The sequence below is a fragment of the Hyaloscypha bicolor genome, assembly GCF_002865645.1.
Source record: "Hyaloscypha bicolor E unplaced genomic scaffold K444scaffold_153, whole genome shotgun sequence".
Taxonomy (NCBI): Eukaryota; Fungi; Ascomycota; class Leotiomycetes; order Helotiales; family Hyaloscyphaceae; genus Hyaloscypha; species Hyaloscypha bicolor.
The window spans coordinates 151344-174220 of record NW_020194655.1 but is presented as its reverse complement, the minus strand read 5'-3'; the positions used below and the strand labels follow the sequence as shown (position 1 = coordinate 174220).

Genomic DNA, 22877 nt, shown 5'->3' with positions numbered 1-22877 from the left:
GAGGTATAGTAGTAAATAAGTTAGGTATAGCTAAGATTACTAAAATACCGAGCTTTAAAATCCGAACTTAGTTTAAATTAAAGCTTGAAACCTTAGCTAAAACTAATTTCTTTGGCTAAAATCATATTTATATTAACTATATAATACTAGTTATTATAAATCTATTAATAATTTTTTCAAGCCCTTTAATATAACTAATATAAAGCTTTTTACTATAGTAATTTATACTTTTATAACTAACTTCTTTATATTTGAAATATTAAAATAAAGAGTCTTTTTTAAGAAAATATAATTCAAGCCTTTTATATATTATTAATTCTTAAATAATCTTTTCTAATCTATATATAAAATATTTAAAAGCAAGTTCTTTAAGTTATATTAAAAGCTAGCTATATTTAAATTATTATTAATAAATTTATAAATATATTAAAATAATGAATTAAGAATATTTCTTTTTTTATTAATAAAAAGTTATATTATTAAAAAAAAATATAAAAATTAATATAAAGAAAGTAAAAACTAATTAGTTAATTAAAAATATTAAATAAGCTATAATAGAAATTATATAAAAGAACTTAATTAAGTTTTATATCTTTTTATCTAATATTAATAATATATAATATAGCTTATAAAGATTAATTAATAATAATCCCGAGCTTTAATATATTTATTTAATTTCTTATAACTTTTATAATATATTTTTTATATTAAAGAATATTTTATAGCCGGATAAAAAACAAATATAAAAAGTAAATTCAAATAAATATTAGATAGTTTTTTAAAAATAGATTAAATAAGCTTATAAGCTATTTTCGAAAGTTAATTAAATAACTAGTATTTTTATATAATTATATATTATTATATTAAATAAAGAGTTATATTACTATAATATTATATATATAAATCTAGAAATAGTATTCTTATTATATAATAATTAATTATATTTTATATTATATTTAACTTTATTCTTTTATATAATAAGTAATAGTAATTATCTAATTTATATATATAAAGTTCTTGAAAAATTAGTTATAATTAGTAATATATTAGTTATATTTTATATTTCCCAAATAATAATAATATATTATTAGCTTTAACTATTATTTTATTATAATAATATAATACTATTTAGATAATTATATCTAATTTTTAGCTTATATTTAAAGAAATTCCTTATATAATTCATACTATAAAATAGCGAGTATAAAGTTTTAGAATTAGATTATTAGGGCTATTTATATTACTATATATTAAAGAAGTTATTTATATAATATTATTTTACTAAAGCTTTAAGTTTTTAAGATATTTGCCTTTTAATATATATAAAGATTATAGAATAAAGAGTTATATTAAATAGTAAAAGAATTAATTAAACTAGCTAGAAAAGAGCTTAAATAAAATATAAAGCTTTAGAAAATAAATATATAGATCCTAACTAAATAAATTAATTATATTAGCCCTAATTTAATAATTCTTATTATAATATATTTCCTAAAAAGATATAATACCGTATTTTACTTATTCTATCTAATTAGAGAGCTTTGAAATAGTAAAAATCGTCTAATATATGAGTTTTATAGAGCTATATTAATATTCCGAACTAAATAGACTTAATATATATTATTTCTCCAAATTACTAAATTTCAGGAAAGCTCTATATAAAGTTCACCTTTTACTAATACTAGAGCTTCTAATTAAACTACTTTTCTTTAATATTCTTCTAGAGTTCTCTTTTTAAGCTTGCAATTATTATAAATATAGCTTATACTAGTTCTATTTCTTTTTATATTATTATTAAATTAATTCCGGTTTATAAATCCAAGATATTTTTAATTTAAAACATATTCTTATTTTATTTTTTACTAACTTTAGATAGTATTAAATAGCTTGCAAGTCTGCTATAAATATAGCTCTTAATTATTAATATAAAGCTTATATTTAATAAAATATCGAGGTTTAGATTCCTATAATATCTTCTAATACTTCTAGTACTTTTTTACTAAAAGTAAAAAAGGCTATATTAAAACTTTATATTTCTTATCTTATTTATACTAGTTTTAGAAAGATTCTTTATATAAGTTACTATAAGTTCTTTATATTATTTTAAAGCTCGTTTTAATTTAATATAGTCTCTTTTATTCTAAAGAGTAAAAATAATAATTCTTATTATAATATTATTTAATAGAGGTTCTTATTACTAGAAATATACTTCTGGTTATTCTTATATTATTATTCTAATGTTTTATATTTCTATTATATAGCTCTTTTTTATTAAACTCCTGATTACTAAAAAATACTATAGGCTTTCTTTTCTTAATTCTCTTTATATATTCTAACTTTTTTAAAGTATTTATCTGCTTTTAGATATTTTATTTATATTATATTTAAGATTACTAAATCTAATAAAAAGAATAGTAATAAAAGCTTTTCTATTAATATTTAGGCTAAGAAGAAAAAGTAGTTTAATTAGATAAAGAGTCTTTTATATAAGCTTATTAATATTATAATAAAGCACCTTTAAATCTTCTATTATTAGCTCTTAAGCTCTATTATTTTAATAGATTTTATAAATAAAAAATATAAATAAAAGCCTTTTTTTATATTATTTAATTATTTTAATCTTTATTCTAATATTTTAAATATTTAATAAAGCTCTAAAATTCTCGAATTTAAATTAGAATAGGTTTTTTATAAGTTTATTTATAAATATATTACTTATTTAAAAGTATATAATTTAAAAGACACTTTTATTATATTTTTAATATAGCTATATATTCTAAATATTAATATAATAGAGCTTTATAGTAATTCTTTTATTTTTTCTAATAATTAATTAAATAGTTTATTTATTATTATAGAATATAATCTAGAGCTTTCTAAGATTCAAGTATAGATTTCTAAATAGCTTCTAGAAAGCTATAGTTTTCTTTATTATATAAATAACTCTATATATTTCTAATTTAATTCAAGAAATAATTATAGTATTCTATTAAATAGCTTTCTATAATATTAAACCTCTAAATAAAAAGATTATATACTTATAGTTTAATTATTATATATTTAAATTATTTATATATAAAGTATTAAATATAATTTATAGCTATATTTTTCTATATTTCTTATTATACTAAATTACTAAAAACTGGGTTTTAAATAGATATTAGAAAGCCTAATTTATAATTATAAAATACTTTAGAACAGGATTTATTAAGAACTAAAAGAATACTAAAGTAGTAAAAGCTAGATCTAATCTAATTTTCTTTTAATATATCTTAATTTAATATAGATAAGCTTAATTACTATATTTCTGAAAATTAATTTCAGATAATAAAATATTAGAGTATTTTTTATTTATTATTTTAAACTTCTTAATAATTTTCTTAATATAGGTATTATAAATTAGTTAGAGCTTTTTAGTTTTTTAATTTCTAATTATATAAATTTCTAGAAACTATTTTATATTTCATATATTATAAAGCTTATAAATCCTTTTAATCTAAATAATAATTAATTAAATATATGCTTTATAATTCTTATAATAAAGTATTTAAAAGTTATTTATATAGAAAATAATAAAGACCTTATAATCTATATCTATATAAATATAGGATCTTTTATTAAATTTAAAGAATTTAATTCTTTTAAAAGTATTTATCTAATATTTATATTATAGAATAAAAGAGTCTTATAGCTTATATAGAACTTAATTTATTTCTATTATATAGTCTAATATCTTAAAACCGTCTAATAGCTTATATATTACTATAAGTCTATTAGAATCTCTTTTTATATTAATAAATATATTTATAATATTAAATTATTTTATTTCTAGATTAAAATAAGCTATAATTATACTAGCTATTTAAAAAGACCTTATTATAAGTATAGTAGTATATATAGATAGAAATAATATTTTTTCTTAAAGATTTTTATAAATTACTAGCCTTAAATAATATTAAGTAATATATTTATTAGAATTAATTTTAAAGAAATTAGAGATATACTTGCTTTATTATTAGAAATAATTCTTTAGTAATTTCGAGCTTTAAAGTTATTAATCTCTAGTTTAGTATTTAATTTAAAATACTTTCTAGCTAGATATTTCTCTAGATTATTTTATGTTTTTAAAGCCTTTAGAAAATTATTAATATGAATTTTTCTTATTATTATACTATCCGGAGCTTTCTATTCTAGATATATTCTTAATTAAACTATTACTATAATTATAATATATATAATCTTGTAATTAAATCCCTTTTTATAATTCTCTAGCTAATTAGGCCAGAAAGACCCTAAAAGAAATTCTAAATAATTAATCTAATTTAATTTACTTATTATTTATAGTAATTATATTATTACTAGTTTTACTGAAATCTTTATTATAATTATTTCTTTTATATAAATATATTTGAATTAGCCTATTTCTAGTTTTAATAATTAGCTTTTTTATTTATTTTCTTTTTAGTTTTATTATTTAATTTTCTATTTTAGCTAAGCTATTTATTCTTTTTATAGAAAATTCTTCTATTTTTATTAAGCTTTCTATTCGTTTTATAAATAAGCTTTCTGCTTTATTTATAGAAGCTATTAGTAAACCTTATTACTAGTTCTAAGGAAATTCTTTTTTATTTTTATTAATTTAGTATATTTTCCTAATAGTTTTAATATATTCTATTATATTTCTCTTTATAGTATTAAGCTTTCTTAAAAGCTTAATATATTTATTTCTATTATTTCTAGACTCTAGTATACTTTCTGGCTCTAAAGTATTTTATAAAATTATAAGTTCTATTTCTAGTAAGGCTATAGAGCTTCTTATTCCCGAATTATAACTTATTAGTATATTTATAAACTCTTTTAATTATTAATTCATTTATTTATTATTTCCTAGTTTAGACTTATTTTTTATTTATTTTAATAAGCTATTATATTATAATTCCTTATTATTAAAGATTAATTTAATATCCTAAATTTGATTTTCTAGAAATAGTTTTATTATATTCTTTATAATTTCTATATTATAGCTTTTAGTATATTTATAATTCTTTTTATAGAAAATATTCTTATTAAATATAATATTATATATAATAATTGCTTTATTAAGTATAGAAATCCAGATTTTATAAATATTAGATATAATATATTTAATTAAATATCTAATATATTTATATAATATAACCTTAAATATTCTTTTATTTTATTTTATTTTATAGTTCTTAATTATTAAATATATCCTAGAATTATATATATAGATTCTATTCTAATTAGGCCTGAGATTAATTATTATTTATATTATAAGTTCTAGGCTATACTAATAGAAATAATTACGAAACTATAAATCAAGTATTTTATTTAATATTTTCTAGTTATTTATATATAAAAGGCTTTAATTATATAGATAAATCGCGGCTATAAAGCTTTTTAGCTATAATCTTTCAGGCAAATTAGCTATTAAATATATTATAATAGTCTTATTTATAATCTCTTGTCTTATTTACTTGGTATTACTATTTGGCTTATATATATATAAAAGAAAAAGCTCGATTTTAATATCTTATTTCTTTATTTAAATCTAATAAACTAATATTTCTTAGATTAAAATAATTGCTTTCTTCTAATTATATTTAATATAAGTAATTAAAAAGTTATATTACTTATATATTTATTATTTAAAATCCCTAATTATATTAAATATTAATAAATCTTTCTTATTTAATAATAGATATCTAAAAAGCTTACTACTAAATTCGTTCTTAATTATTAGAATCTAGTTCGAACTATTATAGCTATTTAGATAATTAAATAAGTTCTATAAAATTCTCTAAAATAGTTAAGTAAACTTTCTTTTAATTAGCCTATATAAAATTACTTATCTAGTATATACCTGAATATAAAATTCGTATATAATTCTTATTAGTCTATTAATTTTTATATTATATATATAATTAATAAGTTTTTATAAAGCTTTATAGGCTAAATATCTCGCTTTTATATATATATTTTTTTCTGAATTATTTCTCGATTTAAGATATTTCCTTAATCTCTTATATTAGGTTCTAATTAAATATTCGAATATTAGAAATATAAGTATATTACTAATACTAGTAGGAATTTCAAACGAAATATTAAAATAAATAAAGAATAACTTATATTTAAAGAAAACTAAATTAAACCTATATTCTAATTATATTAAGACTATATTTTCTTTATAATTTTCTAATCTAATTATAAAATTATAATTATAATACTAAGCTTTTTTTTCTATTAGATAAGCTTCGGAAATAATATTTATATAAAATTCTTTAATAACTATAATATTATAAAGAATTAGATTTTTAATATATGATTTTATAAGTCTATTAATTATATTTTTAATTATATAAATACTATATCTAATAATTAAAAAACTAGTTATTTCTACTTTTATATAATTATTAATTTTTGTTTTAATAAAAATATTAGAATTAATTAAATTCTTATTATTAACCAGGTATATAATACTATAATTACTTAATAAAATACTCTAAAAAAATAAATATCTTAAGAAATCAAGTATTATATAGATTCTCTAATCTAGGCTCTAGATTATAAGTATTGGATTTACTAAAATAGTTTTAAAGTTTCTAGAAAATTGAATTTTGGATACTTTAGGCCTCTTTTTAGAACTAGTACTGGGTATTAGTTTCTTTATAACTTATTTACTAGTAATTTTTATACTATATTTCTCTTCTAGCTAAGGTTTTAAATTCTTTTAATATTTGGTTAAAAGCCTTTTCCGGATCTTTCTAATTTATTTCTTATTAGGCTTGAATTTTATCTAAATCTTATTTAATTTAGTAATTGCAATTTCTATAATAATATAGCTAAATAGGTTCTATTTATATTTAAAGTTCTTGGAACTCTTATAAGAATACTTATAATACTTCTCCTTATCCGAATCGGGTTTACTATTCGATTCTTTACTAGTTTAATTCCCGAATATAGTAAAGATTATAAGAGCTTCTAAATACTTAATATTCTAATTTTCTAAAATAATTTAATTAAATACCTGACTATATTACTCGAGTATAAGAATTAGAAGCTCTAGTTTGTTTTTATTATATAAATTACTAGACTATTCTATTATTCAGATTAATACGAGTTTCTACTAGAAAGCTATTAAGAATTTAATTACTACTAGAATATCTTTAATTTCGGTAATTTTAAAAGCTCTAATATAATTAAATACCTTTTTCTAATTAGTAAACTAGTACTTTGAACTCACTCCTCCTTTATTTACTTATAATAGAACTAAGCTATATATTTTCCGAATAATAATAATTTGTACTATATCTATAAAACTGTATTTCGTTAATAAAGCCTTAAAACCCTTGTAAATAGAGCTCTATTTACTCTTTTTAAGTCCCAAAATAAAGTTTATAAGAATCTCTATATTAATTATTTAATAGAGCCACTGCCTAATTATATAGTAATATACTAGCTTATTTATCTAGTTTAGTTTCTTAATCTTATAATCCCGTAAAAGTACCAAATAGTAATTTCTAATATCTCCGAATATTATAGGTTATAGAAATACTAGTTTTAATTCTTTCTTAATTATAGGTCGAGTATTCTTATCCCAATTCTCTGCTTTAATTTAATATCTAGTATAGTAATTCTCTGTTTCCTTTAGTATAAGCTTATTAATTATAGGAAAAGGCCTGGGAAAAGCTATCATATTTGTTTTAATTGCTTTATTATTAAATGAGTTAATCTTATCCCAGATACCCTCGTTACCGGCTGCTTTATAAAGAGCGTTGAACTAGTCTGCCCAGGAACTATAGTTCTTTAGGACGACTATTTTAACTATAGCTTCTAATATAATCGCAATTAAACTTATAGAAATAGTAGGAACTATAGGAATGGTTTCTGTTAATTGGTTAATAACGGAAATGCGAACTAAAGTGTGATTTTCAAAGAAATAATTAAATGAGCTCTTGAATACTCTCTGCGGCATACTAATTAGGAAGCTTATTAGTACGAGGCCGGGCTCATAACTAATATACGTAAAGATCGTAGAGTAGGGAGTTACATTAAATAGTAAAAGAGTTAATTGAACTAGCTAGAAAAGAGCTTGAGTGAAGTGTGAAGCTTCAGGAAGTAAGTGCACAGATCCTGACTAAGTAAAGCGATCGCACTAGCCCCAATTCAGTGATTCTCACTGCGACACCTTCTCATTTCTCAAAATGTACTTCTCATCCTTTTTCCTTCAAGGGAGCATCTTGGCTTTCGTAACGTCGAACTGCTCCAGGGTACGACTGATACTTGAAGACCACGAACACGAATTGAGCAAGGCTCTTTTGAAGTAAACAAATCGAATTCACCAAGGTCTTCAAATTCGTCGAATTTGATATGAAGGTCTTCATCTTCAATTCGTCCATGAAATTCACGAATTTTGATAAGCACTCCGGTATAATATTAATCCGCTGCCGGACAACTGCCACGTACCCCGCCATACAGTTTTATATCATACCTATCATATCAGTGTGCCCCTGCCAACCCTTGCAACACCCCTGTTTTGCTCGCGTAGCATCCCTAAAACATGGGTGTATGCCCAAAGCAGTAATTTTTGATCTCGACACTCTTTTAAAATACATAAGCACCCTTTCAGGGTAAATCCAGAGACGGTGCTTATGCATTTGAGAAATTGGTTCCCTTCTAGCCCCCTTCCCCCGTACTTATCAAGCTAATTTTTGTAATTTTATCGTAAAGTAAGACTTTCTTTTTCGGCTATTCTTTAGCCCACAGCACGCGCACAAAAGATGGGCAAGAAGCATGTCCCTCTCTTGCCCCTTGTTATTGCTTAAAAGTATATTATCAAGGCAGGCAGGCACGCGCGTACGCTCAGGGTATACGGATATGCTCCGCATGCCGTCACGTGCCAAAGGCGCGTAACGGCGTGCCCGAGTGTCACGGCCTGGACAAGCTGTGAAAGTGGAATGTAGTGTGTTTTGGTATGTTTGTAATGAATAATGGTGCCCTAAGGGCGGTAAAGAAGCTATATATACGCCTGTGCGCAGCACGTGATACCTAGCCTATTAAGGTCCTAGTATTAGTAGAGATAAGCTTTTAGAACTCCCAGAATTAGCACAATGGCTAGTTCCACTTAACTAAGTCAACCTTCATTCTTTTTTTGAAATGAATCCAAGTTTTATCTATATTTATGAAGCTCAGTCTCTTTAAATAGACGAGTCTTACTCGAATTGCTACCGAAAATTCACTAGAGCACTAGCTATTAGGGCAAATGAGGTCATTTTATTGGAGACATAGTAGAATCTGTATTCGTGAATCAGACCAGCAAAAGCGTCGAAATTGACGAATCAGAGGCTGGATACCACGAACCCGAAAGCTTAAGATTCGTCGAATTCGTGATCCAATTTGTTCGTGAAATTCGTAAAATTCGGCTTCAAATATCACCCGTACCTACATCTATGCCACTGCCACCAGAGGCTATATATAGCACTAAAGAAGAGCTATATGCTTCAATTCAAGCCTGGGCAGCACATCACCACTATGCCTTCCGCATTGGACGATCTACTAAGATACACAATACCGTACGAAGTAGGATCCAATACAATTGCGACGGTTGCGGCCCACCACCACCCGGATAACAGCTTGCAAGCCCGTAAACGACAAACACCTACCCGCAAGACAGGCTGCCAGTTCTCAATAGCAGCTATTGAACGTACGAATACACAATGGGAGCTACTCCACAGGCCTGGTAAAGAATACAGCATACACAACCACCCCCCAAGCCAATCAATTAGCTCTCATCCAGCACACCGGAAACTGGCACAAGCAGAGATGAACCAGGCTAGATCTCTCCATAATGCAGGTAAGTCTAATTATATAATACCTTAAAAGAAAGAAGTCTAATATATTTATAGGAATTAAGCCAGGCCAAGCAATTACGTACCTTCGCGAGATGACGACTACTCCTTTTCAACCGTACAATATATATAACTTGAATGCCTCTTTTAAAAGGGAGCAAAGGCATGGGCTCTCTGCAAACGACGCTCTGGTTCAGCACCTTAAGGACAAGGGAGTACACTTCAAAATCAATATCACGGCTACAAATCGGAGTCGTCACCTCTTTATTGCTTACCCTCAATCAATCAAGGTTGCTCAAACCAACCAAGACGTTATACTCGTTGATAATATGTATAAAACTAACAAATTTGACATGCCACTCCTTCACGCGAAGGATTTCATAGCAATGAGGGGGGAACAGGTAGGGGAACTTCGTCAAGTTGAGATCTACATGCAGCGATAAATTTACAAGTTATATTACACGCCGAAGCAGAGATGTCGTCTCATACAATGTAACCAGCCTGATCCACTGAGCCTAGCTCAAGGACTGGCTGATGCTTTCACTTCATCTTCTTTGCTACCGCCGACTTCGACGGCATCCATTGCGTCCGTGTTCTTACTCGCCTCATCCTCCTCAAGCATCTTCTCCACCGCCTCCCTATCCTCTTTCGTAATCTCCTTGTTGATAGCCATCCTCCTCAAAATATCCACTCTCCACTTCGCATCCATACCCGGAAACGTCTCTCCAGATAAAACGTACTCCTCATCCGGAACCACATGAACAATCCGAATATTGTACTTCGCCCTCCGCAACAGCAAAAGATCTCCGTGGATTAAGAACTTTCTTGTGACTTCTGGGTTCCAATTATCGATAGTCGACCACGACAAGTACCCGTCATTCATCGGCTCGAATTTCTTCCTGTTTGGTGGGCCGCCGATATACGCACCGTGTTTGTAGGCAAGTCGATGCCCTTCTGCTGCGGATGACGCAAGCCCACTGGCGTGGAGGACCTTCCCTATGCTTTTTTGGAAGATTAGGCTGCGAGGGAGTTTCATGTTGGGATTTGGTCTATTGTTCGGGGTAATTATGCCAGCTTTCATTTCGGCATCGGGTTCCGCTGGTTGAGGTTGCTTTTGGTTGAAGATGAGTCGATGCTGGGTTTCGGTTTGCTGCGCCACATGGGCTCCATGCACGAGCTCCACAAAGTCTCGAGCGAGCGCGTGCTGCGCTTTTCGTTGCGAGGGCGATTCCTTGTGTTCTTCGAGTAAAGCATCAATGTCCTTGAGAGGCATGAACGTGAACATCTTCAGGTACTTTCCAACATCCTCATCCGAAGTTCGAAGGAAGTAGCCATAGAGCTCAAATGAACTCGTTTGCGCACTGTCGAGCCATATTGCATTTCCAGCACTTTTTCCAAACTTCTGACCAGAGGATGTTGTGAGAAGTGGGGAGGTAAAGCCTATGGGTTCGCCAACTGAATGGGCCTCTCCTCTCACAATCGGATTTGGGTGGTGAGTCGAGATGTACTTAACAGCAGCAATACCGGCCGTTATGTTTCCATATTGGTCCGAGCCTCCGATTTGCATCGAGATCCCTTTGGTATGAAACATGTACCACCAATCCCAAGCCTGCATAAGCGGGTACGAGAACTCTGCATATGACATGCCGTCGCCTTTCCTCATCTTGTTTTTAACACTGTAAATATCAGCAGATAATCGATAGGATGGACGCAGGCACCCACGTATCCCGAGCTAACATCGAGCCCAGCCGCATGCCTGGACCCAAGACTTGTAAAACTTCCAGCATTGGTAATTTGTTCCACCACGAATTGTTGTTGACTAATTCTCGATGCCATGGCCATTCCCAGTTGTATCCGTATTTCCTCCCGTACGCCTCTACATTTACCCAAAGCTTCTGTAGCTGTAAATGCATATTCGCCATGTTTGCTGTTCTGATGGCGGCATGCTCCTTCTCCCGGGTTGTCAATCTGTCCGTGGGGTCCCCAATCTTGGCTGTTGCTCCTCCGAGAAGGGATACCGTGTGATAGCCGTTCACATACATCCAGAATATTGACATCAAAGGTAGAAGGTGTCCGATGTGTAGCGAGGAAGCGGTCGGATCGATCCCAACGTACGCGCCGAGCCGTTTATTTGTCATATGTGTATCGAAGGCTGCGCGGTCTCTGAAAAGAGAGTTGCATTAGTAAGAGCAGACTTCAAAGTATCATTGCCATGTTGGTTACCCAGTGATTGATTGGACCAGACCTCTCTCCTCAAGGATCGTGAGCATGCTCTTTTCCTCGCCGGCCCTGATTCTAGCAGCCTTCTCCTTCCATTGATTCTCGGCATCTGCAACCTTGGTCAAATACTTGAGCCCGATCGATCTTCTCGTTGTCTTGCTCGGGGCTTGAGATGCTACCAATGCACACCTAGCGCAAACATAGAGGTTGGGCCGAGTCCAGCTTCGAAGCAAGGATGGTGGCGGCATGACGGCAGATGAAGTTCTAGAAGAGCATTGCGAAGGGGTAGAGAACACACACAGCAGAATTGACCCGATGCTAGCGGACAGCGGCGAGGATTGAGATGCGAAATGTGAAGCTGGGGATGCTCACCCAAAAACTTCATCAGGAAACGCGACCCGGAAAAGGGTCCGCAGCGCTAGACAGGGGGTCTGCCGTAGCGCCAATCCCCTCGTCGCTTCCATGACGCACGTGAGACCTCACCGAAGTCCCAACGCACACTGCGTGGTCCTCTGACTGCCTGGCTTTTCATCTTGTATGTCCCTCTCCTCTTGCTTCTACTTCTTCTCTTCGTCACTTTCTTCTTCTTCTGCTTCTGCTTCTGCTTCTGCTTCTGCTTCATCTCTCAACATTCACAATGGCAGAAACTTTCCTCACTCCGGCCTTCGGCGAGAAGATCGAGAGCGGAGCTGAATACATCCCCGTTGAGCTCATCCCCAAGCAAAAGGACCCTCCGGCTTCGGACGACCCCAGTTTGAAGGCGTATATCTGCACCTATCCCCCATTGGGCCAGGTAACGCAGATTGACAAGAGCACGACCGTGTTCACCGCCTTGCTCGAGGTTGACGAGAGTCGAGTTTCGGATCCGTGGCAGCTCTCACTCTGGCATTCTGAGGGGACGCAATGGCAGGAAGTGCCCATGGATCCCCTGAGGAGCGTTGAGGCTCATCCTGCAGCACTCCAAGGTTCAAAAACATCCTCAGATCCTGCTCTGACTCGTCGTCTCTGCTTCACGACTCCTCTGGCAATTCATCTGCCAACGAATTTCACAATTAAGATCCGTGGAGGGGCTGGCCAGTCTTGGAAATGGGTCAAAGACCATCAGGGTACCGCAGATGGAACTGTCATGCTGAAGTCCGTGACAAGTCAAGATACCATTTCAAGTGAACTGGGAGATTATGTCCAGGGTCTCAACCCCGTCTTGAAATCCAAGAACTACCGCAGCCAAGCACCCGGGACCACACTTTGGTCTGTTGAGACACCCATTGAAGCAGCAGATGGCGAGAAGTCAAGGGTCCAGCACATCAAGTTTGGCTTACCGTGGGGCCAAGGAAAGCTTTCAAGGTGAGCATTCATGATATGTCGCAAGTGATGTTCAGGTGGCTGGCCATTCGTTTCAATAATTTACTGAACTTCGAAGGTGGTTCGCTCTCGTTCGGATCTGGACTCCATGGTTAGCCCCTCGGCAAGGAAAGACTGAATTTGGACTTGACAAGGAGGCTGTCATGTGCTCCTTTCTCAGTCTCACCGGGAGGCATTTGGTTCTGCTTGGCATTAGCGGGGTTGACGATGTCATGACCATGTTTACAAGTGACAGCGAAGGCAACGTTATTCTGCGAGTATGTGGCCTCTTTGTAGACCAAACTCGATAACTCCCGCTGATAAATCCCAGATCAGAAATGACAGTGTGAATGCTGAGACTTCAAGAGTTCTCGTTGCCCATGGTGACAATTTTGAATCTGCCAATGCGGCAGTGATGTACCATGCGAGGGGCATTGTTGCTGCCCGTGAAACTGTTACTAGAGAACAACAGAGAGAGTTCGAAGCTATGAAAGAAGGTGACGAGTCAACGAAACGTTGGGCTGAGAATTGGTACGATGGTTTAACTTACTGTAAGTGCTTATCCAACGAACTCTGAAGATACTGCTGATGAAATGATAGGCACTTGGAATGCTCTTGGACAACGACTCACTGAAGAGAAAGTTCTCAAGGCAGTGACAACACTTGCAGAAAATAACATCAACGTAACCAATTTCATTATTGATGACAACTGGCAGTCGATCGACTATCGAGGCGATGGTCAATTTCAGCATGGTTGGGTTGAGTTTGAGGCTGAGCGAAATGCATTCCCGAATGGCTTGAAAGGAATGGTAACAAAGATCCGAGAAAAGCATCCAAGTATCCAGCATATCGCTGTCTGGCATGCCCTTCTAGGTTATTGGGGCGGTCTCGCTCCTGACGGGAAGCTGGCGAAAACATACCAGACCGTCGAAGTTGTCAGAGAGGATGCCAAGAGGAGGAATCTGCCTCTGGGCGGAAAGTTGGTAGCTGTCGCGAAAGAGGACGTACCAAAATTCTACGATGATTTCTATCGATTCTTGTCATCTTGTGGAGTCGACGCCGTCAAGACTGAGTACAAACAACCACTTCTGTTGAGATCTTGCTGACCTGGTAACAGCGCCCAATTCATGCTTGACACTTTCAAGTTTGCGATAGACCGCCGAGAACTGATAACCACATACCTCGATGCCTGGGCCGTCTCGACACTTCGGCACTTCAGTGTAAAAGCGATCTCTTGCATGTCTCAGACTCCTCAAATCCTCTTTCATTCCCAGATGCCACAGAACAGGCCCCCAATTTTAGTCCGCAACTCCGATGATTTCTTCCCGGAGATACCCTCCAGCCATCCGTGGCACATCTGGGTCAACGCCCACAATGCTTTATTCACTCAACATTTGAATCTAATCCCGGATTGGGACATGTTCCAGACAGTCCACGATTATTCGGGCTTCCACGCCGCAGCTCGTTGCGTCAGTGGTGGCCCGATCTATATTACGGATGTCCCAGGCCAGCACGATCTGGATTTGATCAACCAGATGGCTGGACCTACCCCGCGGGGAAAGACCGTCATCTTCAGACCAAGTGTGGTAGGAAAGAGTTTAGATCCGTACAATGGATACAACGATAACAAGCTGCTGCTCGTTGGAACGTATCATGGTAGGTGTCCACTCTCCACACGAGATTTACATTTCTGACAACCCCTAGGCGGGGCAGTCACGGGAACCGGCATTATTGGCTTCTTCAACGTTTCCCAACGACACCTCAGCGAGCTGATACCTCTTTCGAAATTCCCCGGCGTTGTTGAAGCTCAGTACTACATAATACGTGCACACTCCAGCGGTCTTGTCGCGAAGCCTATGCAAATGGTTGATAAAAATGCCCTGATCTACATATCACTCGGCGTCCGAGGCTATGACATCCTGTCATCATACCCGTTACGCGGCTTTGTTGATGAGAAGAAGAACGAGACAACATGGATTGCAAACCTAGGTCTGCTGGGTAAGATGGCCGGCGCAGCTGCGATTGTCGACAACCGAATTACGAAGTTAGAGAACGGGAGGATTTCTATCGATACGGACATCAAGGCTCTTGGCACTCTCGGCATGCAGCCATTCTTTTCAACGAGTACTCAGAAGCTAACCTCATTCCTAGGACTCTACATTAGCACACTCCCACAGATATCGTTCAAACACAGCTTGATGATCACGATTCAAGGCAAAGTCTTGCCAGTTCACACAATCAGCATCAGCAAAGTGAGCGAGTTCGTACTCGAGATTGATGTCGAAAAGGCATGGGCAGAAATGGAGCTTGAAAGCGGATGGAGCAATGAAGTTGAGGTCAAGATTTATATCAATCCCGCCAAGTAGATGAGAAGAAGCCAAGTCTGCAGCGTGGCTTGATAGGGCAGCGGTCAAGTATGCCGGCAACAAGACTAGAGTTGCTTAAAGATTGGGAGCTCTCAGCCAGCAATCGTGCACCAAAATAGATCATGATTCGCTGCTTCACACCAGTCAACTCTATATTCACGTGACGACGACTCGTTATTCAGGGATTCGTGCAAAATGCCTACTTAGCACACCCGTTTCCCCATCACAAGACAAAGGTTCACGACTACAACATTACGATTTCACACCGCACTTTCCACTCTGTTTCCCCTCATTCAAAAGCTGGCTCCTTCCCACACTGCTGCAGGTACACACCGATCTCGGAGCTTAAAGTCAGCTCATCCGACAAATTGACCACTTCTCTATTCCACCCTTCCTACTCCTGTCTCTCGCAACGCAACTAAACCATGGACGCACCACACCCTTCCCCCTTTATGCACAACCCCATCCACCCTCACACCCACAAAACAACCCTAATATTCCTCCACGGCACCTCGCAGACCGGGCCCGAACTCGCTTCTATCTTATTATCCTTCCCTATCCCTCCACCTGTTCGATCACTCTTAACCTCCCCCAACTCCAACCCTCTAACTCAAGACCAAACGGAAACCAAATCGTTGACCGAGTTATTACCAAATACGAGATTTGTCTTCCCCACCGGTTCTCCGAAGAAAACTACGGTCTTTGCTGGACTGGAAACGAATTCTTGGTTTGATATCCATACGTTTGTTGATAGGACTGTTGGGGAAACGGAGCAAATACTTGGTCTTGCCGAAAGCATAAATTATCTTTCAAGCTTAATAAATGATGAGGTGGAAGAGCTGGTAAAAGCGGGAGTAAGGAGAGGGGAAGCCGGCGACAGGATTGTGGTGGGAGGATTTAGTTCCGGTGCTGCGTTGGCTGTCTTGGGGCTTTTGAGCGGCGAATTGGAAAGAAGGGAGAGAATAGGAGCGGTTGTGGCGTTGAGTGGATGGTTGCCTTTCCGTGCTCAAATCGACAAAGTCATTGAAAATCATAAGGGAGTGAGGGATGAGGAGAGGATGCGGGCGGTGAGGAAGTATGTGAGGCAACTGCTTTATTTGAATGATGGAGCGCAAGGAGGTCAGATGGAGGAAATGAGAGAGGAAAAGGTGGAGATTTTGATTTGCCATGGAAAGAAAGATCTTAAAGTGAGGTATGAGTGGGGAGTTGAGATGACGGGTGCCCTGAAGAGGATGGGGCAGAAGATTGAGTGTAGGAATTATGAGGGGTTGGAGCATTGGGTTTGTGGAGAGGAGATTTTGGATGTTGGGGCTTTTGTAGAGGGTATTTGGGAAGGCGTTAAATAAGTTTCTCTCATTTGAAGGTATTAAATTTGGTCCCATTCAACATTGGTCATTATCTTTTCCATCCACGTTATAATCCACTCCCTTCCATCTCCTCAGATTTTGACCCCCAACCCCCAACCCCAAGCCTCCTACTCAACCATCTCCCCAATCGCCTTTCCCAATTCACCAGTATCCATCCAAACCTCGTAATACTCCGCCTGGCACCACTCCTCATCAACCCCCTTAACAAACCTCCCTAAACTTGCAACGGGACAAACCACTTTCCTCCCATTCTTTAAGTCATATGTCACTTTGCCAGTCACAAGTATCTCTCCTCCTTCCCCAGCGGCGGCCGGATTCACGAATCCCGACTCGAGGACATGCATGCACTGCACGATTGGCCCGTTAATAGGATGGATCATCGAATCTCGGGCTGCGCGGATAGCATCGCGCCCGATTTTAGCTCCGCTGAATACGAGTGTTGCATTAGGCGTGTAGTAGCGGAAGTAGGCGTTGTTGCTATTGTTATCGTCCCAGTTTTTGAGGATGTTGGTCATGGAGTCTCGGATGTTAGCGGGGAGGGCGGAGTGGTTAGAGAGAGAGTAGCTTCCTTGAAATGCCATTTCCGTGTTTTGGTGAAGATTTGATCTTTGTTGCATTAGTGAACGTGGTGGTTATGTAGGAGAGAATCAGGAGTGCGGGGTATACGGAGGGGGTTTTCCGCTGTGGCGTCTCGTATCCAAAACTCGCTTCAGGGCCAACACTTCGAGATTTCTAGATAGCGAGCAGATGTGAAAATTCTCCGTTGATCTAAGCAATCAACCAGTATATAGTTCCTACTAGGATCGGTTGAATGAAATTAATGACCAAGAAGGTGGTGATCTTGTGAAATGTTGACGGCGAGTTGATAAATGTGAACCAAGACATTTTCACTCCTTCACAGGTGACAAGCAACACTTGCTCACATAACTGAATTTGTTTGTAGGAGAGATTCTGGCTGTTAAGGTCCAACTAGCAAAGTATCAGCAACTTCTGGTTTTCGAAGGGAATTCAGGAAAATCATCTGGTCAAGACTCGATGAGAAGTTTTACGAGGATGTTTACAGGGCAGCTATTGAACAGTGAAGAACACCACTTAATGTTATCATATGAGGGAAATGCTTTGGCTGGTGCGGCTGCAAATTTAGGTTAAGGAACGGGCTGGCATCATCATAATGCAGGAGACGAAATTGCCCCTAAAATTACATTTCCCTGTTAAGCGAAGCGTCGACACAAATCTCAATCAGGAGAGCATTACCACCACGATTTTATTTGTGGTATCAGTAATTCCGAACAAAATACCTTCGGCGAAAAATACGTGCAAAGTGTGATATATCGCGCCCTAAAACCAAGTTGAGAACTAATTGACATCGAGGTTGTTGAAACCAAAAGCAGAATTTGCAAAAATCAAATCTCCTCCCCACTTCAACTGGAACCGAAAGAAAGAAAGAAAAGGGGGGGGGGAGGGGAAGGGGTTAAAAAATTAAGAAGAATTGGTACACATGCAAGTCTCAGATGTTGTTGAAAGTTGCCCAATCTGGGAGGTGTAGAGAAATCGTGAAAAGCTGAATCCACATCCAGACTTCATAATGATTCTAGGAAAACATCCGCTTCTTTGCTAAGGTTTTCAAAATTTGGGTCTTGAAAACAGTAAGTGTATTTGCCACAGTCTACTGCGGTCAGTTCATGATAATTCTCGATCAGACTTGAAGATAGCTTACTTACTCCTTATGCTCTTCAAAGACTTTGGCTCTGAGAACTATCGCGAATGGGCGGCTTTTTCCAGAACTTCGGTTTTTTTGGTAGGCACAGGAGTCGATGCCGGGGGCGGCCCCATGTTGGCTTGAAGGGGTCCCGGCGATTATGGTTCCCAAGGTGGTCCAGACTATTAAGATTCAGTTGCAGTTCAGGAAGTGTTAATATTGTCTGAGTCCTGGGAGCCTACGTTTTCCGCACGTGTAGTGGCCTCTTGGTTCTCAGTGAAGGTACCGGCGGCTGCAAAAGTAGAAGCCATAACAAGCGCAATACCGAAGTCCTTCAGAAGTCGCATTTTGGCGTTGGTGAATATACAGAGCTTGGACTCGCTTTTGATGATAGGATAGCTGAGAATACAGCGTTGTAGTTCTGTCCCCAGATAGTTTGCCTCGACGCTTGGAGCTGGAAGCTGCTGACGAGAAAATGGTCGAAGGGGGAACCATAAATATAATGTGCGTGTAATTAAGGGTCACCTAGCCCATGAGAGAGCCTCTCTCTGTTCCGCAGCAAATGCCAATTTTGAATATTAAGATGATAAGATCTGCGTAGTTGCTCCAGCACTTCAAGTACTTTGTGAAGTGGACCTGAGATCAGCAACCTTCAAATTATTATCGGTGTAGCACTTGACAAGGAGTATTGGAGACCTTCTGCCATTGTAGCACTCGGAATTGGCTGGACCAAAAGAACTTGCTGACGGTGAGGGGGGCACGCGAATCCGCTTAGTCGTGATGCACACCCGCCAATTTGTTAGCGAATACAGCCTGAAAATCAAACACCCGATCAATTTCTTTTAACAGCCAACACACTCAGCTTCCCTTGAAAAACAATATGAATTAATGCGCAGTCTATACGAGTACCCATTATAAAGTTGTAAAAATTTAATTAACATTATTATGAAAGTTAATATAGAAAACGTTGATTTTCGGCCCGGACTTCGGTGTGTCTATCACGACGAACTGGAGGCGCTAGAGTGAAAATTCGCTTAAGCCTTAGGCACCGACATCGCTTAACTTTCACCTAAGGAGTACTTAGTCTTGCCACAAACTTCTTACAAGGATTAGGTTTCTCTTCTAGAAAAATATCTCGATTTCTAGAACTCACTCCCGTATCGCGTGAAGTAATATCTTACCCCGTCGATCGATTACTTGGTATAAGTCTCACTCCTGCCTCTTTGCCTTTGAACAATCAACGGAACGGGCTTAAGCGCCAGTGGAGATTCGGCTAAGTGCGATACGCTACTGGCCCCTCTATCCTAACTTGGAAATTGGGAATGCGAAGCGAGAGAAGCGTTTTCACTCTTCTCACGCTTCACTCTTCCTTCTCTTCTCTTGCTTACTGAGTAAGCAGTGAAGTTTTAATCAGCCCTCACTTCTTATCCCTATGCTTCCTATCATGCGTTTAGTGAATTCAAAGTTAAACACGATCGATCATAAAAGTCAACGGAAGCCCCCACGTGCTCGACGTGGGTCCGCCCGAGAGTATGCATTGAGGCTAGCCAGAACGGTTCGTCCGAGCCCACATCCTCGTATTCACCACCCCAACCCTCCCTTTTCGCAACTCGAACTCCCTCCTCCTAAAACTTCTTGAACACCACTTTTGGCCTCTATACGTCTTATTCTAATCACTAATTGGTGCATTGTTATTGCGAGTGTGTGTGTGTTTGCGATCTTACTGTGCCATGTCACGGATGAGGGCTGAATCTCCTCAACCCATCACGCTGCAGCCGATACTTCGAACGCCGAGCAAGCGACGACGACAGGACCGGGGTTCCGATGGTGACAGTAAGCCAGTAAGCGGATCGCCAGTAAAGAAGGCCAGGACACCGAGGAGGGTACCGGCAATACCGTCCCTAGAAGAGCTGGACGCGGCCAACCGCGAGCAAGAGAAAGAATGGGAAGCTGAATGGTATGCCTGGGTGGTTTGCCATCTATGGCGCAAAGACAAGAATTTCAGACATCCTCGCGGCACACACACAATATATTGGAGGAACGGTGAGCCACGCCATAAGATTTTGATTGAATTGAACTGACACGCGACCTTAGCTATGAATTCCTTCTCCGTTAAAGAAGGAGAGTTGGACACTCTCCCGTACCAGGAACTTCCAAATCAATATAATCGAAGCAATCCCATACGTTCATACAAGCGCGAAGATGTTCGGGTCTTGGCCTGTCGTAAGCATGCCATGCTGGCGGGGCTGCACAAGCATGGCCTATCAGAAAGAGAATTACTGAGGAGAGGAGAAATCCTTGCAAAGAAAAGGTAAGTGACAGGCTTCGCACCCCCTTTGTGCGAAGTATATCATCTAACGATTCCATAGACAGCTCACTCGTTGTGAGGAGCACCCCGATTCCAAAGCTCTAGTCCCACCGACGCCCATCACATCTACTCCAACAAGTCCTTCGTTCCCTGTACCGACAACGCATCCCGACACATGGCAGACGCCAATCTGGCAGGGAGATCGCATTGTGGGCAGCCAAACTACGATACAATCCGATCCGGAGGAAGAAGAAGATATTTGCGATTATCATGAGTGGGAACATCAAACCCATAGTTAAAGATGCTCAGTTGTACTTGCAGCCCTTATCTGCTGCTACGTATTGGACTCGAAAATCGTTTTCTGTCTGGTGATGGTTTATTACCGTTGGACTCGGAATGCACTGTTTTATGCGATGGTGTATTGGCGTTGGGGTGAACTCACGATGGTGTAATTACGTTGTCGATGCGGTGTTATCGAAATGGACTCGGGTTGCGATGGTGTACTGGAGTTAGAGCTGAACATTCAATAGTGTAGTGTAATGTAATTACGGAATAGAGTGTCAAAGCCGGTTCTCTGCAGCCTGAGTTCGATTTGGACCTATCCTTCTCAATTCTTTTTCTTTTGTTATCCAATCTCTGTGCCTCTAATCAATTACCCCTGTGGAACGAGGATGTTGAGGATTATTTGACAGACACTGAGGCAACAGAGCCATTTCGTGAAACCTCTCCTCCCCTTTCAAAAATGTACGTACCCTCCTTTCTCCTCGCATCCCATTTCGTCAAACGTCTGTCTCGGGACTTGGACAATCTTACGTAGCATCAGTCGTCTTCGTCTACTCGAAGCCACAAGAGGTGTGCTAGAAACCAGGTCGGGAGAGACTCGTTCAAGAAGTCAGCTTTTCACTTAAGCTAGCAGAACAGATTGACGAGTTCAACCAAGAACATCAAGATAAGCCTGGGATTTTCTCATCATACAAGGAAGAGTGCATTGATATATAAAAGAGAGGAAGGATTAGCTTGTCAGGACATTACTATACCAACACCTTCAACCAAGCTTTCGCAGCAAATGAAAGATCACTTATGTACTATTGACTCACCAACCGCTTAACAATTGCAGGGAAAGTTGACACAGTTTGTTTGTTTGGCCCTTGCCAGATTTACCAATGCCTACCCAATTCCGCAAACAGGCACCGAAAAGACACCAGCTGCCTAAACTTCAATGTCTGCAATATCCCACAATGTAGTGTCGTTTATAAGCCCCGGCGCAGAAATCCCGTTCTTATTGCCGTGTTTGACATATCTATTCACAGCACTGTTTCCATCAATACCCTTTTCGCTCACGTTTATTGAGAAAAAATTTGCCTTATAATCAGATCAGTAACAGCCAATCCACTGAAGTTGTCTCCTACCAGCTTACGTAGTCCGTTCGCTATCCAAACTTGCGTGTACCCCATCTCGTGACAGGTCAAGTCTTTACCTGTAACGGAGCAAGGCTTCTTGCCAAATATGATCCAGCAAGGATTCCCGCCTACACATGCAAGGGGAAGCAGTTTTGGAAGTGTTTGTAAACCAATCACAGGTGTCGCGTGTGGAGATGCAACAGCCTGCGCCAATATTTGCTCCCAGTCCTGCGTTTTGTTGGCCTCTATGAAGTATTGTAACCCATAGGCACATAGGCACAGGTTAAAACTGGTTTGGAAGGAAACA

The 22877-nt window shown here is 36.8% G+C and overlaps 5 protein-coding genes across 5 annotated transcripts; 3 read left to right on the top strand and 2 right to left on the bottom strand.

Annotated features, from left to right (window-relative positions):
- Window positions 1-10189: 10189 nt before the first annotated feature.
- K444DRAFT_619166 (uncharacterized protein) lies at window positions 10190-12452 on the bottom strand. The gene is made up of 3 exons (XM_024881467.1): window positions 12093-12452; window positions 11592-12032; window positions 10190-11545 (listed from the first exon to the last, which is right to left on the bottom strand). The coding sequence occupies exons 1-3, from the start codon at window positions 12335-12337 to the stop codon at window positions 10390-10392; spliced, it is 1842 nt and encodes a 613-aa protein (XP_024730300.1). The 5' UTR covers window positions 12338-12452; the 3' UTR covers window positions 10190-10389.
- Window positions 12453-12610: 158 nt separating this feature from the next.
- K444DRAFT_619165 (glycoside hydrolase family 36 protein) lies at window positions 12611-15930 on the top strand. The gene is made up of 7 exons (XM_024881466.1): window positions 12611-13433; window positions 13510-13708; window positions 13762-13981; window positions 14031-14502; window positions 14548-15086; window positions 15135-15530; window positions 15582-15930. The coding sequence occupies exons 1-7, from the start codon at window positions 12727-12729 to the stop codon at window positions 15794-15796; spliced, it is 2748 nt and encodes a 915-aa protein (XP_024730299.1). The 5' UTR covers window positions 12611-12726; the 3' UTR covers window positions 15797-15930.
- Window positions 15931-16248: 318 nt separating this feature from the next.
- Window positions 16249-17142, top strand: K444DRAFT_541608 (alpha/beta-hydrolase; the record flags this gene model as incomplete). Its single annotated transcript, XM_024875806.1, has 2 exons — window positions 16249-16365; window positions 16441-17142. 2 exons carry the CDS (start codon window positions 16249-16251, stop codon window positions 17140-17142), a joined length of 819 nt encoding a protein of 272 aa, XP_024730298.1.
- A 128-nt stretch (window positions 17143-17270) lies between these two features.
- On the bottom strand, window positions 17271-17678 carry K444DRAFT_635423 (uncharacterized protein; the record flags this gene model as incomplete). Its single annotated transcript, XM_024883865.1, has 1 exon — window positions 17271-17678. The coding sequence occupies one exon, from the start codon at window positions 17676-17678 to the stop codon at window positions 17271-17273; it is 408 nt and encodes a 135-aa protein (XP_024730297.1).
- A 2914-nt stretch (window positions 17679-20592) lies between these two features.
- On the top strand, window positions 20593-21469 carry K444DRAFT_635422 (uncharacterized protein; the record flags this gene model as incomplete). Its single annotated transcript, XM_024883864.1, has 3 exons — window positions 20593-20905; window positions 20957-21173; window positions 21232-21469. 3 exons carry the CDS (start codon window positions 20593-20595, stop codon window positions 21467-21469), a joined length of 768 nt encoding a protein of 255 aa, XP_024730296.1.
- Window positions 21470-22877: the final 1408 nt, after the last annotated feature.

Coding starts and splice junctions, on each gene's coding strand:
- K444DRAFT_619165 (XM_024881466.1), top strand. CDS start 12,727: ATGGCAGAAACTTTCCTCACTCCGGCCTTCGGCGAGAAGATCGAGAGC. Junction 13,709..13,761: donor AAGGCAACGTTATTCTGCGA/GTATGTGGCCTC, acceptor GATAAATCCCAG/ATCAGAAATGACAGTGTGAA. Junction 14,503..14,547: donor GTCGACGCCGTCAAGACTGA/GTACAAACAACC, acceptor ACCTGGTAACAG/CGCCCAATTCATGCTTGACA.
- K444DRAFT_619166 (XM_024881467.1), bottom strand. CDS start 12,337: ATGCCGCCACCATCCTTGCTTCGAAGCTGGACTCGGCCCAACCTCTAT. Junction 12,033..12,092: donor CTGGTCCAATCAATCACTGG/GTAACCAACATG, acceptor CTCTCTTTTCAG/AGACCGCGCAGCCTTCGATA. Junction 11,546..11,591: donor TCGATGTTAGCTCGGGATAC/GTGGGTGCCTGC, acceptor TGATATTTACAG/TGTTAAAAACAAGATGAGGA.